Source organism: Lactuca virosa, chromosome 8 (genome assembly GCF_052849685.1).
Source record: "Lactuca virosa cultivar CGN04683 chromosome 8, Lactuca_virosa_CGN04683_v6, whole genome shotgun sequence".
Lineage (NCBI taxonomy): Eukaryota > Viridiplantae > Streptophyta > Magnoliopsida > Asterales > Asteraceae > Lactuca > Lactuca virosa.
Window position 1 is genome coordinate 4,462,400 of NC_136433.1, and position 15,494 is coordinate 4,477,893.

At 37.5% G+C, this 15,494-nt stretch overlaps 1 protein-coding gene across 1 annotated transcript; it reads right to left on the bottom strand.

The window, feature by feature from the left end:
- Positions 1-436: 436 nt before the first annotated feature.
- Positions 437-9,743, bottom strand: LOC145129988 (uncharacterized). Its single transcript, XM_079064825.1, has 8 exons — positions 9,585-9,743; positions 7,761-8,049; positions 6,953-7,375; positions 3,651-3,697; positions 3,478-3,563; positions 3,210-3,404; positions 1,600-1,895; positions 437-1,413 (listed from the first exon to the last, which is right to left on the bottom strand). Exons 2-8 carry the CDS (start codon positions 7,935-7,937, stop codon positions 586-588), a joined length of 2,052 nt encoding a protein of 683 aa, XP_078920951.1. The 5' UTR covers positions 7,938-8,049; positions 9,585-9,743; the 3' UTR covers positions 437-585.
- Between the last annotated feature and the right edge of the window lie 5,751 nt (positions 9,744-15,494).

The following is a 15,494-nucleotide window of genomic DNA, read 5'->3' on the forward strand; positions in this document are numbered from 1 at the left end:
TTAATTTAAAAGATGCAATTGCCATAAAATGGCATCTCATTGGTTTTTAGTGTTTATGTTTTAATATATGGATCTTCAATCTACTACATAAAAATAAAACGTGTATGTCATTACCTTTTTTTAAGTACATACAGAGTTAATTGGTTAATCGTGTGTTGAACGGCTATTTTAATGTTTTATTTGAGTTTCTATTATCTGTACTTTAATACTTAATGGTTAACAATGGTTGTAACAAGACTAGATTAAATTTAGGTTTAGTTACACTTTGATTATTTGTTGTAAAATTTGCATAATTTGAGATAACTTCGGCATAGTTTATCTTTGTATTAACTTTCTAAGGCAGGAGTGGCCCTAACTCGAGCCGAAAATGAGACTATTACATGTTATAATAATCAAATATATGAAAGTATGTTCGTATTTTGTTGCATTTAGCCCCTGAAAAAAAAAACAACTAATTAGTTAGTTCAAAAACTACCATATCCATATCCATATCCATAGCAACGTACAAATCCAAACATGATTTGACCTGTACACGATTCAAACATCCATACAAGTCTACTCACCCTGCCTGCACCTAACCCCTAACTAACACTGTCTATGATCATCGGATATAGTCTCCTCAGAAGACGCATCACTGTTTATCACAATCACCTCATCCACTTTCCCAACAGAACCAGAAGCAGAAGCAGAAGCGCAACGGTGGGGCCCAATTACTTCACCCGACCCATTCAATACCATCGGGTCAGGCAAACGGGTCCCACCTTGTGGTCCCGAAAACGGTTGGTTAATCCAGTGCATCATTCCAGATTGACCCGTGTATGAAACAGAAGGTGGAACACTAACAGCTTCCCAGAGCCAATGAGGTAAGTTCCCCTTCACACCAAGGGACAACTGTTGTTGTGGTTCTTCATATTTCTTGGAAACCGTAGGTCGAAACCGCTTATTTTGCGAGGGGGGCGTTTTTGTAATTAAAAGCTTTGAGTGTTCTTCCTCCCACCGCTCAGCCAACTCCCTCGGGGACCTCGAGTATGCGAAATGAAGTCGGGGATCGCGTAACATGGAATCCCAGTTTCCGATCCCGTGTCTCCTTACACCGATCCATAAAAAGTCAAGTTCGTCCTCCGACCACGTGAAATTCTCTTTTTTACCACTTATGATCCTTGCTTTACTTATAATGTTGTCCAGCATCATTTTGTGTCTCATTAGGGAGACCGAGTCGGACGGGTAGGGGTAGTGTCCCCCTGCCCCTGGTGTGGGTGGCCATGGGGATGATAAACCTAAACCGAAAGGGGTTGTGGAAGTGGAAGGTGTTGGTGTTGGTGTTGGTGTTGTTGAGGTGCGGAAGTGCAGATGTTTCCCATTTGATGTGAAGGATTTTTCTTTTAATGGCAGGACTCTGTCTTCCGGAAAAAGCTGCAACAATAATTTATATAGCAAAATATGATGAATTAATTTGTCACATCCAAGGCAAAGAACTATCCCAAAACAAATCTTAGATATTTGATTATTAGTCAAATACACATGCAATTTCAGGTCAAGTGCCAGCCAATTCAATAACTGTTGCATTTTTCTTAGAGATAGTGAGAGTAATAATCATACCTGAAGGAAGCTCTTTTTTGATGTTTGACTTTGACTTATGGATGCTGAAGGGGGGTCAGCAGCCCACATGTGGCTGCTAGTGGGACCAGAGTGGTGTACCTGAGAATGAGATAAAGGAGTTTCCCCATCCCCGATTCTTTCATCAAGCAATTTCAGTACCTTTCCTTGACAAGGAAACTCATGCAAAACTGTGGAGTGACTTCTGCTGGTAGAGTCAGCTGAATCTCTATGAGTTTCTGACATATTATTTTCAACTTGTATATTAGAGCTAGATTCCACCACCAAACCACCTGATTCTGAGTCACAAATCACAAATACAATTCAGAAACATGTTTACTCATTAACTTCCAAACAAAACCAATAATTCATTGAATCGAAATGAAATGTGATAACAAGTCACAGCAAATTCAAACCCACGTCTACATGTATTTGTTATAGAATCTAATGTGATTTATCTATATTTTGTAATCGAAAAGATTTCTTGGGATTGTGAAAAGTTGGTAGTTCAGTCTCTTTGACCTCAAATTTGATTCTACCTCCTCTTTTTTTGTGGCCAACTGTTTGATTAGATGGAATGGAATTGTAAATATATGTGGAGCCCCATATTAACTCTCTAAAAGAGCCCTTGTGGAGAGAAGGGAAACTCCAACATATATAACCACTTATAAGACTGTGTTGCACCGATGTGAGATACACTAACAGGAATGGAATGGAATAGAATGACGAAGGAATCGAATGGAAGGTATATTGGAATAAGCAATGTAATGGAATAACTCATGACATTCTATAATTATGTTTGGTTGGCTTATAGGATCATAGTGAATTTTCATATGATTTTTTATATTATATATAAATACAACATACAGTTTTACTTTACACTATACTTTATTTAGTTATATTTAATGATTTTTTTGTTTACAAAAATTTTTAAAAAAAAAATGAACATAATAAGGCTCATTAAAATCCGAATAAGAATTTAATAAATAAAAAATAGAAAGTAAATTATAATTTGGTCCCTGAATATTAGCTGATTTTCTCAATTTTGGTCCCAAAAAGTTTTCTTTTGCAATTTTGATCCTTAATTAAGGTTTTTGTAACATTTTTGTCCTTGTTCCAAGTAAAATGGCTTATATTATTATTGGGACCAAAACTGCAAAATCAGTTATAGTCATGGAACAAAAGCAGTCATATATATCAACTAAAACAGTGAAGAAGAATGTTACAAGAACCTCAATAAGGAGCAAAACTGCAAGAAAATACCTTTTCGGCACCAAAATTGCAAAAATCAGCTATAGTCAAGGACCAAAAGTATAAAATTGTAATTTTATTATTATCGTGAAAATTTTAAAAGTATAATTTGTGTCAATTAAGATTAAGTAAAGAAAAACGGGTTATATTGCAATTTTCATTCCATTCCATGATGCACTGTTGACAACACACCCCTTGGCTAAGGAATGGAATGAATGGTCTACTCCATTCGAGCACAGACAAAACAAACAGTTTTTTTTTTTCATTCCAATAGAATAAAGTAATAAACCATTCTCTGATTGAATCATATCGAACGCTAGTTTAGTTTTGTTACAAGTTAAGTTTAAGCAAAGCATACTAACCAGGTGGAGGCTTTGACAAATCAAAAGAAGCAAGCGAGCCCCCATCTCTTTTCTTGTCGGTGGCGGTGGCGGTGGCGGTGGTAACTCCATCACTTGATAAGATCCGTGATTCGTCTACTGCTTCTGATGCTTCCGGCTGTTTATCTTTTAAAGTTCCCAGACCCACATGAGACATTGCATCCATTGGTGGCATTCCTAGCTCCATTAATCCATCACAAGTCACAATCATTACTATACAAGAAAATAGTATACTTTTTATGATTCTTACCTGATGTTGGTTTTGTTATGGTGGGTAAGTTGTCCTTTAATATGCATTTTTCAGCGACCAACTCTTCACTACTTGCTCTATCATTGCTGAAGTCAGCTAAAAAAGGGAAGTGAGAATATGATGATGTGACAGACAGAGGTAGCATTTAGAAAAAAGAAGAATATTCAACATACATTTCAATTTTAGGAACGGGAAGATCAACAACATCTTCGCTCGTTTTCTGTCATAAAAAATAAAAAGTGAAAACAATCATTAAATAGAGATTATATCATATGAGAGAAAGAATAAACCAAATAGACTACAAACAAAAATACAAAAGACTCGTAAGAAATGGAAACGTAAAACGTTGCAACTTTGGGACAACATATTCTTGGATAATTTCTTCCAGTCTGATGGTCTGGTCTGGTCGTTGTTTTGCTTTTTGCCTTTTGGCCAACCATCTGCTCTTCTGTAATCAATCAATCTATCTATGATTTCTGCATCCAATATTTATCAGTCACTTTACTTTAGTTTTAATTCTATTGTGAAAGAAGAATTCCAAAAGAGATAAGGGTCAATGTTTCTGTTTTTCTTATTTATGTTTAGGGGCATTTGGTCCTGAACTGGAATTCAACTCCATTCCAATCCTGCATTTGTTTGTAATCCACAAAGACAAAATCCCTTGACTGGTGGATTTTAATATCCCATCCCATCCTAAAAGTTCCTCTTGTTGAAAATACGCACATTACATACATACCCTTTTAATCACAAGCAAATGCCTCTCACCTCTCCATGATATCCTGCCAACCAAATGCAAATGCAAACGCATGCATGACAGAACTCAATTCCTTCATATTCCATTATTCCAATTCCTGGTTTGTTACTTCAATGACGGCCATCCTCAAGTCAATTCGCATGGGTTTTTCTTTTTCCAATAAAAGATTAAACATGTACCAAAACTGATATTCAAAGGAACAAGTCTATAAAATATTAGTTTTTATCTACCCTGAACAAATGTCAATTTGACCGAGTCACTCAAAATAGGAAGCAACCGCTTTCAGCATGATTTTATGTAGTTAAAGCATCCACAGGTAACCCTAACCGATCACACAATGTTGACCAAGCATTCTCACGATGGGGATGGGCAAGTCACTATATACAACAAGTCTCTATATCATCTTAACCAGACAGAGATTACATACTAGAAACTGATGAACTAAAACTTGTGTTATAAAGAGAATACCAAAGTCAAAGATCTTAGTCCATTGAGATATTTACTAGAATGGAAATCGCATGCATGATCAAGAAAAAGAATATTGGTATCATTCTTCATCTCATAAATGAAGCATTTAGTTTGCCAATATATCTATCTTGCATACAGCACATCATATCAGATTGGCGGCAGATGGTATGGTGAATGCTCCAACAACTCATGATATGGAAGTTGTGTATCAAATAATATGTTATCCTTTGCATAATATGCCAATGGATATATCAAGGAATATGGCTTCTTAGACTTAGAGGATGCTTAAAGACTTAAAAATTCTAATTACTGGAAGAATGAATCTAACAAAGCTACTATCGAAATAGCAACAAAATCATGATGAAGATGAACAAAACCAAACATGTGGATCAAAGAAAAATTACTAGAATTGCCTACCTCCAGATTCCAAGGAACAAGCTGGACATGAACTGGCATGTATACTCGGGTTGATGAATGATGGGAGTGAAGCATGCTGAAAGGGGTTACTGGGTCAAGTCAAGTGGTATGGTATATTGGTATGTCACATGACATGATTTTATCCACTAAGGAAAAATTGTGGTTCGGACTTCATTATTTTCTGGCATAATCAACATCAAAAATCCACTGGTCTAGTATAGTATCCAGGCAGTAGGTTTCAACTTCCTGGGCATGATAGAGCCCTATCCATGGTTTTCTATGGCTCTGGTTTTGGTTAGGCTTTTTGGATAGACAGGTCTCAGTCAGGTTTAGTTCGAAAAAGTCTTCTGGCGAGGACTTGTGGTGAAATACTCACTTTCCTTTCTGTGTAGCAAATAATACCACAAAGATGCCATGTGTCCCACTCCTTTGCTTGAATTAAAGGAAGAGTTGCATAAATAGTTATTATTATTCCTGGATCAATTAATTTATTGGACATTATGGATGACAAATTAAAGGTAGCACTAATAACTGGATTCCTATAACAATACCTAAAAGTGGAGCAAATGATCTAGATATCACTGTTATCGTTCTATTTGGCCATAAAGTTGACTCAAAAGTCCACCTGGTTGCGTCTGTTATGTTTGCTATGTTCAAAAAAGTGGGAGCTAAGGTGTATCTTTGTTGGTTATCTTAGAAGTGGTGTAGGTCTCATGACCCTTATCTCAGGATACCTTGCATCTGCTACGCTATGCTTGGCACCCCCTAATTCATCCCCTGATATTTTCATTACTCATTAGCCCATAAAGTTGACTCAAAAGTCCACCTGGTTGCGTCTGTTATGTTTGCTATGTTCAAAAAAGTGGGAGCTAAGGTGTATCTTTGTTGGTTATCTTAGAAGTGGTGTAGGTCTCATGACCCTTATCTCAGGATACCTTGCATCTGCTACGCTATGCTTGGCACCCCCTAATTCATCCCCTGATATTTTCATTACTCATTAGCCCATTTCCCTTCGTTTTAGCCAAGGCACATGATCCCTTAATCGTATCTACAATACAACAACAGCAACAATACCAAAAAAATCCCATAATGAATGGGGTAAGGGGGAGGTTAGATGTATCATGTATGGTGGGGTAAAGAGAGACAGTTTCCATCCGCCATACAACATGGTTGGTCCTTAAAATTTCCCCTTCAGTTTCAGCGGGACCTAGTCACACAAAACTCCCCCCTTTATTCAATGGATAATGTCCTCAACAGTCAACACCCCCTTCCTGACCGCCTTATGGATCATAGACCGCAAGTACTTGAAACTATCCTATGATGCATGCACGTCAAAGGTTTACTCTACTTGGCAGTAAGAAGTAGGTTGATGTTGACCGGAATTCCCACCCAAAAAATATCCTTGTTGGTTGTAACTTGTAAGAGGGTGTAAAGCCAAACTGTATTGCACATTCACATGAGAGACTAGATTGGTGGTAGCCATAGGTGAACTTACAAATGTGTGCTCAAAATTATGATGAGACCTTTAGTCCGGTGGCAGTTGGCACTTGGCACTTGGCATGCATCACTACATGTGTATCAGCTGGACATTAAGAATGCAATTCTTGAGGAGATTTATATGGAGCAACTCCTGGTTTTTGGTTCCCAAGGAGGCATCTCCAGTTTTCAGGTGATGTCATTGTTTGGCTTAAAACGAAATTACTTCCAGCAATATTTTCATGTAGACTTTCAACATCAAAACAGACACAGGACTAACAAGTGAATAACCTATAAAGTATAAAAGCAAAAAAAAAAAAAAAAACAAAGTGCATTTCAAGTTTAAGTAAAATAGGTTACCTTTTCTTGACTTGCCATGCAGCATCTAGAATTAGGATCATTTCCTGTAAAATCTGTTGAAAGATGTACATTAACACCATTATTCATTGTGGCATTACTACCACTTGTCACCGGTAGATCATCTTTCTCCAAAACAGCTGACCCACTCCCATCCACAGCTTTCTTGTGTCTGGATCTGCGACTGAATGTTATCAACGGGAACCCTTTCACTGTGTCTGCAGACTTACCCTTTGAGGGTAAGTCAACTGCTTCTAAACTAGATTCATTGTTGACCTGTCCACTTACAGATACCAAACTGCAAGGATCTGAAGCAATGTCCACATTTGTTTTAACCATCTCAGATGATGAGTTCCCCGTGTCCTGTATGCTGTCACACTGGACTGCAATGCTGCCACCACTATATACAGAACATGGGTTCAATATCTGCACAAAAGTTGAACAGCTAGTTGAGAAAGAACCAAGTAATGGGGATATGATTATGGCCAGAAAGAATGTAGTGGTAACTTCGTCTCAGAAGTATCACTAACATAGTAACATAACTCACACTCCTATAGTTTTCATATCAATATGAGGCCAACAAGTCCTAGAAAAACAGTTATAAAATACAACTCTTATGAAACACCAGAATTTATTGAACAAAATCAAGAGCAGAACAAATTAGCTGGAAATAAAGAATGGCTTAATCAAGAGAAGAACAAGCATGGCAGAAAGACACTAGCATGTGTGTTCCACAAGTCTATACTAAAAAATAAAAATAAATTCACTATATCATTAAACTGAAATAACAGAAACTCGATACAAGAATTACCTCTGGATCTTTTCTCTCGGATTCATATTTTGAATCTTCTTCTGTGACTGATGTTTTCAGTACTTGTAAAGTTTCACATCCAGAAGATTGATCAGGGCACTCATTTTCAAACCCTAAACCAGGTCTTGAAGAGAACCGCTTCCTCTTGTATGTCAGCACCATTTTACTACCAATCATTCAAGCTTGTCAACTGTTGATACTTTAAAATGGCTATTGAGAGGAATAATATGCTAAAACTGATATTCATGAAGCATACACCTGATGACCTCATTAATGCTCCCGGCCATAACTGCAACGAATGAGTTCCCAAAATATTTAAAAAAAAAAAAAGTACAGAATTAAGCAATCTGATACAATGACAGTGCAGTAGCTGTAAATTTTTGAGAAAGTTGACTTGAGATGAAATGTAGATGGATTTTAGAATATAACATATACACTTTTTCATGGCCTTCTTGTAAAAAGAAGAAACAAAAAATAATATATAGTCATGGATTACATGTTATATTTGCCTAGTACAAACCTTTCTATGTGAGAATCATGTTTCTTGAAGTTGTTTCCAAGCCACCAAATCTTAAGTTACTATAAAATGTACAATTTCTTCTTCTTGACTCTTATTAACACAAATAAATTCATTCAAAGCAGCTACTATCTCTATCTGCATGACCATTAAGATCTCCTAAAGATCTTCTAGCCAATATGATTATATCCCTTTTATCCTTTAATCTTAAGTATATCACTTTCAGGCTCTTATATATGTTTGGTTTTATATAAACATGTATGATTCTATCCCTTTTATCATTTAATCCTAACGGCATCATTTTCAAGCTCTTATGCATCACAAAAACTATCACGTGTCTTAGCTTTTTATAAACATGAACTGAATATCGGTACTTAAAGCTTGCGTTTCATCTTCTTAAGAGTTTACACTCTCTAATTCGATTACTTGAGCAGCTCAACTTCAACATATACAATATTCACAATCTTCTACTTATTGTTTCAACTAACTCCTATATCTTCCCTGTTAAGTGTTAACCATCCTATAATTTTACCTTGTAACTATGTTTTGTGAAGTATTGTCTCTTTCACACATTTCAAGAGCGCCTGGCCTTTTAGGCTTTTACCATATCCTTCAAGAGAACCATTGGTAATTTCATATAGAACAAATTACAGGTAAGACTTCTATTGGCACTTCAAATAATTTCTTTCTGCAATAAGCCAATATGAACAACTAAATCCCCTACATAACACATTTACACATAAGAATAACTCCTGGATACAAATTACATTAACATAGCAAGAACAAACACTACCCTAAAAGAGCTAACCCGAGAACACAAGAAATTTTCCCCATCCAAAAGTACCTAATTATTATATCTACCATGTCCTCTCTTAGAACCCCAGGAAATCACTACCCTTTATTCGCCAAACCTAATCATGTTCACATAAAAATTTTATACATATTTTTGTTTGCAGTAGACATCAACAATCATTCTATCCATACAGCCCGCAGTTCTTTCACAAAATACCTCAAAGATACATAGCAGGTTGACAAGTAACCCCCGCGACTTGCCAGAAAATCAAACAGAATACGAACGGCACAAACATGAAACAAATTACAGAAACAAAGTTCGCTCAAACTCTCTTCATCCTCATCTTCGTTTAATTTTTATTAAGAATGCTAATGATGATAAGCAGAATTCGCTAACTACAAACAATCAGGTTCAACTCCCAAGGCCTCGCACACAAAACATGCAAATAACAAAATCCATATTCCATAGCCAAGTATATCAAAAGGATTACAGAAACAAAAAGCTAAAAACTCACCAAATAATTTTCCAAACCGAGAATGAATGTAACGTACGGAAATGGATTGAAGATAGAAATAAAAATTGGAGGCTTTGGAACTCTCTCTGCAAACGTTGGTGCAAGTGTGTGTGTGTGTTTTCTCTCTCACATATTTCACTTTTTTGGTGGGGATGGGAATGAGATGAAGGAAGGGGCCCGCTTACGAATTGAATTCCATTATATGTCTGTTCCGGATGGTGGCACGTGAGAGTGTACGCGTGTAAAGGTGGGGTGTGTAGTACACTTGGATAGGGGTGCGCGTGGGTGACGAAAATGACTGTGGAAGGAGCAGACTGTTGTCTTTTATGGTCAAAAGCAATCGGTAATGTAATGCAGCTCCCTTCATCATCTATTTACATTAACTAGTCATGGTCAGATTTGTAAATCTAAAAGCTCTAAAAGCTCATCCGTATTTTTATCGACTATAACCACGTTTTTATTAAAATATTGTTTCTAACTCGAAAAATTTGTCATTTTTAAAAGTTTGTATTTCAAAAATAGAATAAAATTAAGAAATTTCCATATAATAACCACCAATTTAGCTGGGCCCACTAGACAATGGACGTCGTTTTGAGAGTATTTCGCAGTGGAGTTTAAAACAAGCTTTAAGATCTCTCTATCTTAATAAATGAACATAAAAGATTATTGTGCGCTTCACGGGTTGGATATTTTTTGAAAGCAAGTTTCCTAGAATTTACAACATGATTGTCAATGTGTGGAATAAAATTAGAAGGTATAGATTGTCCTATTATCATGTTCTCAAATTAAAATTTCATCTCTGATCCCGGTGGCATGGGAGTTGTTACATTCAGTTCCCGTAACCAAGTTTGTCTTTATCAGTCCTTGTCTATTGATGTTTGTTTCACCTTCAAACAAACAAAACACCTGAAACAATATGAAAGACCAATTTTAAGACAGTCACATTATAAAACAACTATTAACATAAAAAATAATCATATGGAAGGAAACAAATTGGAAAAAAAATAGCCCAATCACTAAAAAATTGAACAATGTTATAATTGATACATTATTGTAATATGAAGAAATGAAAAACAAACAAACAAATATGTGAAAATAGGTTGTTATTTGTTGAAGTGGAATATGAAAAGTTAACCCTCATCCATACGGGGAACAGAAATAAGGAGGTGCATATGGCCTCCTAAATCCTTTGTAGTCCTTATAAGCATTGAAACGTCTCCCACAAAAGTGCTTCATTCCAGGGACATTTGTCCTTTTAGCCATCACATGTGTACAAAGTTTCACAAAGCCATGTCACAAAATAGTTTACTACTTTTCGATGTCCTTTTTTTCTAAATTAATATTCAAAATCAAGGGCTAAATGAATCATATTTTTCTAGTATGAAGGGATTAAATGAAAGATCATGAAATTGGTACTTACCTAACAAAGTGTCGGTGTTTTTTAGGTTTAAGGTAGGGGTATTTTGGTCAGTTTGACTTTTTTTATGGAAGTGGTGGTTTTAACAAAATGGAAAAGGTAGTGGAATAAAGAAGGAAATCAAATGACTGTGTATACTTTTAACTTTTCTCTATTTACATCTCCTCTGTTTTTGCTCTTCTTTTTGGCCTTTGGGCATTTTGCAGTCATGATATCCAGTTCTCGGTGTTTTCGGCATCACCTTGTTCACTTTCCTATTACAATTAACAGTGGATAAAGTTATCCATTTTGAAACTCTAAACAATAATATTAATTGTATTCATTTATTAAAAGAATAAAAGGTAAAAAGGATTGAATTAAAACCTCGTGCACATCCATTAGTTGGTTACTGAGCAAAATCTTCTTTATGAACAATGATGAACAATGAAAGCCTTGTGAATAAGATAATTCTTCAAAGATGAACAATGAAATGACCTAAAGACAAATTTAAATATAAGATACCATATTGAAAATTGTAAGATATTTAAAAAAAAAAAAAAGAGAAATAAGAGTGACAAACCTCGCCTACTGGGATCACAAAAGAAGAAGAACTTATATGCAGCTATGTCGCAATACATTTGAACAAAATTTGTAGGCATGTCACAAAGCTGAGCCAAATTAGGAATAAGACCTCTAATATAAGCCTCCATTTCCTTTCATACGAATATACAATGCTCATAAAAATTAAAATAAAACTAAAGTTTTAAGAAACATGATTAATTTCTAGTAAATTGGTAATATTGAAAAACCAATACAAGGGTACACACATAAGGTTGAAGGAAACCATTAGAATCATCATCAAGTTCACTCATATCAATTCTTGTTTGAGTAAGAGAAACATGTACGGTAACATCTCAAAAATCACAACAAACCTAAACTTTTCAAAACAACCCATTTATTAAAAAGAAGTGTTTACAAAACCATTGTTTCCAAAACATTATTTAAAATCAAAGTCTCCCAAGATCAACAACATAAAACCAAGGATGTGTACGGTCACGCCTTCGCCTTGCCACGATCCTCCGAACTACCTGAAACAAAACTAAAACTGTAAGTCAATACTTAGTGAGTTGCCCCAAAGTACCACCACATAAACATAACAAACAACAACATGCATACAGAGCCTTCAGCATGACTGGACCGCCTCACCAGGCCTTCAGCCTATCTGGACCGCTCTCTGGGCCTTTGGCCTGACTGGTCCGCCTCGCAGGCCTTCAGTCTATCCGGACCGCCCTGGGTATCTTGGCCTTCAGCACAAAGCAGGACCGCCTCTAGTATTATTGGGCCACGATTTTGAGATTTATGAGAACTCGGCGAGTTGAAGAGAAAACTCGACGAGTTGAGTCAACTCGGAGCGTTGACTTCGACTTTGACTTGGACCATTTGGACTAGAGAAGCATTATTGGGCCTAAGATGAGGCCCATGCGAAGGGATGGGGCCCAATTGGAAATTGGGCCATATATTGGGCTTTTATGGATCTTATGGTTTTGGACCTTATTGGTTTTGGGCTTGGGCCTTAATTATGGGTCTTGTTGGGCCAGGGTAAATGGTCATTTTACCCCAAGATTGGATTATGGTTCATGGTTTAGAACTTAGTTGCTAATTGGATATTGTGTTGGAAATTGTTAGTTTGGGAAGTCGTCAAGGCAGCAGCTAGGGAGTTCGGACAGCGAGCTTCAGCATTCGAGGTGAGTTACCTTCCAATAGAAGTGGGTCTAAGGCACCAATGTCGGCCCACTAGTAGGAGTATAGAGTAGAGATGATTGTCTTTGTGATAATTGTCTGGTATGCCACTATTTGTTATGCTTTATGTGCTAGTATGTTATGATATTATGTGATAGTGGTAGGAGGGGTAAAATAGTCCCCGGTTACCGGTTGAAAGAGACCGAAGGGGTAGACAGTACTCAGGTATGCCTAGTAGTATGTTTATGATATGTTATTATGCAGTAGTGGTAGGGGTGAAATAGTCTCCGATTACCGGTCGAAAGGACCGAAGGGGTAGGCCAGCACCCAGATATGCTAGGTAGTATGTGATTTATATGTATAGGCTAGGATATTGTGTGGTGGTGGTAGGGGGTGAAATAGTCCCCGATTACCGGTTGAAAGAGACCGAAGGGGTAGGCCAGCACCCAGATATGTTAGGCGGTTACCGGTTAAAAGAGACCGAAGGGGTAGGTCGGGCAACCATATATGCATGACAATATGTTATTTGTATGGTGTGTGGTATGATGGGGGAACTCACTAAGCTTCGTGCTTACGGTTTACAGTTTTGGTTTCAGGTACTTATTTTTCAAAAAGAACGGAGCCGGCAGGATCGCAGCGCATCACACTATGATTTCCGCATTATGAGATCTTTGGGAGTTGTACCCTCATAATACTTTTCTATGACATGTTTTATTATTTGAAATATTGGTTTTTGATTATGAAATGAGTTATCACTATGGATGTTTCATACTAATGGTTTTATGATTACTTATTAAAAATGAATTTTTTTGGCTATGAATTTTGGGATGTTACACCAGCACCCTGATATGCTAGGCAGTTACCGGTCGAAAGAGACCGAAGGGATAGGCCAGCACCCTGATATGCTAGGCAGTTACCGGTTGAAAGAGACTGAAGGGGTAGGCCAGTGTAACACCCATAAAAATCATGTCAATTTAAAACTTTTTAAATCATTCAAAAACCAATAATTATTACAAATTTGTTTTCAAAATAGTTCCATGTCATAGTATCCCAAAATCAAATCATAAAAATATAAGGAGGTGCACGATCACGCTTTCGCCTTCCCGCGATCATCATAAGTACCTGAAACAAAATCAACAACTGTAAGCCCGAAGCTTAGTGAGTTCCCCCAAAATACCAACGCCATACAAACCATATCATAACAAACATCATGCATATATAGAGTCTACAGTACGACTGGTCTGCCCTCACCGGGCCTTCAGTCTACCTGGTCCACTCTCAGTCTTCAACATGACTGGACCGCCCGCACCGGGCCTTCAGTCTATCTGGCCCACTCTTAGAACCTTCAACATGTTTGGTCCGCCCTTCCGGGCCTTCAGCCTATCTGGACCGTTCTCCGGGCCTTCGTCTTGACTGATATGCCCCCATGGCATGCAGTCTATCCGGGCCGCCCTGGGTATGTTGGCCTATAGCACAAAGCAGGTCCGCCTTAACCCACCCCCAATCATAAAATCAACACATAGACAGCAAAATGCTAGCATATACAAACAGTCAAACCGATCTACACAAATTACTAATCATAGCATCATCATGCATACCAGGATACCGACCTAACCGGTCACTAACATAGCATCATCCTATAACCAGGATACAGATCTAACAGATCACTAACATAGCATCATCCTATAATCAGGATACAAATCATAAAGGGTCGGCCTTGGTGTCTTAGACCCTATTGATATAGTGAGAAGAACTCACCTCACAAGTAGCTCGGGATGAAAATGTCAAACTGTACTGAATTGAAAGATCAACTCCCGAAGCACGACTCCAAACTCAACCACCTACAACCACCATTGATCCAAATCCATAAATTACCAAATACCCCCAGAAGTCACACTTGGTCAACCACTGGTCAAGGTCAAAGTCAACAGTCAAGGTCAACAGTCCATGTTGACCCAACTCGTCGAGTGCAGCTTAGTGACTCGTCAAGTTCCTTCAGAACTCAAAGAATCGCGAAAACCCTAGTTGACTCGCCGAGTTTCCAAACAACTCGTCGAGTCCATGAAATGTCCAAAATATCGTGAAAACCCTAACCAACTCGTCGATTCACCTTGCTAACTCGTCGAGTTCATGCAGAATCCAGAAAGTGGGAAACCCTCATCCAACTCGTCGAGTTGACTATGTAACCCGTCGAGTTCCTTCAGTCTATTTCTCATTCAGACGCTTTTAAGCGAAACCAAAGCTCCAAACTGTAGATCTAGGCTCCTAGGGTATAGTTATTACGTAAAGTTGCTAACTTTACGTGCATGCAAGGCCTTAAATGCCAAAACCAAGCAAAGGAAGAGGTTTAAGCCAAAGAGAAGGGACAAAGCTTGATAAATTTAATAACTTTATGACCATGAGGGCTTAGAGGAGTCCAAATCTGAAGTTACAACTTCAGATCATGCTCAATACCATAAATGACCCACAAATATGCTAGAAATGGCCTAAAACCCTTGAATGAGGAGATCTAACACTATAATGATCAAGGTAACAACTTGTTACCTTCAAATGGAAGCCAAGACGGAGTAGGTACTGGATCTACAAGCTTCTCCTTGATGCAAGCTCTTGAATCTTCAAGTTTCTTTCACTAAAACCACCTTCTAAGCTTTCACACACACAAAATGAGGAGTAATACTCGATTAAGGTTTTCTGAGGTCAAGGGGGCGATAAGAGAGGCAGGGGGCTAATGAGCCTTTAAATAGGGTGCAAAACCCTGTAATTTAGGGTTTCCA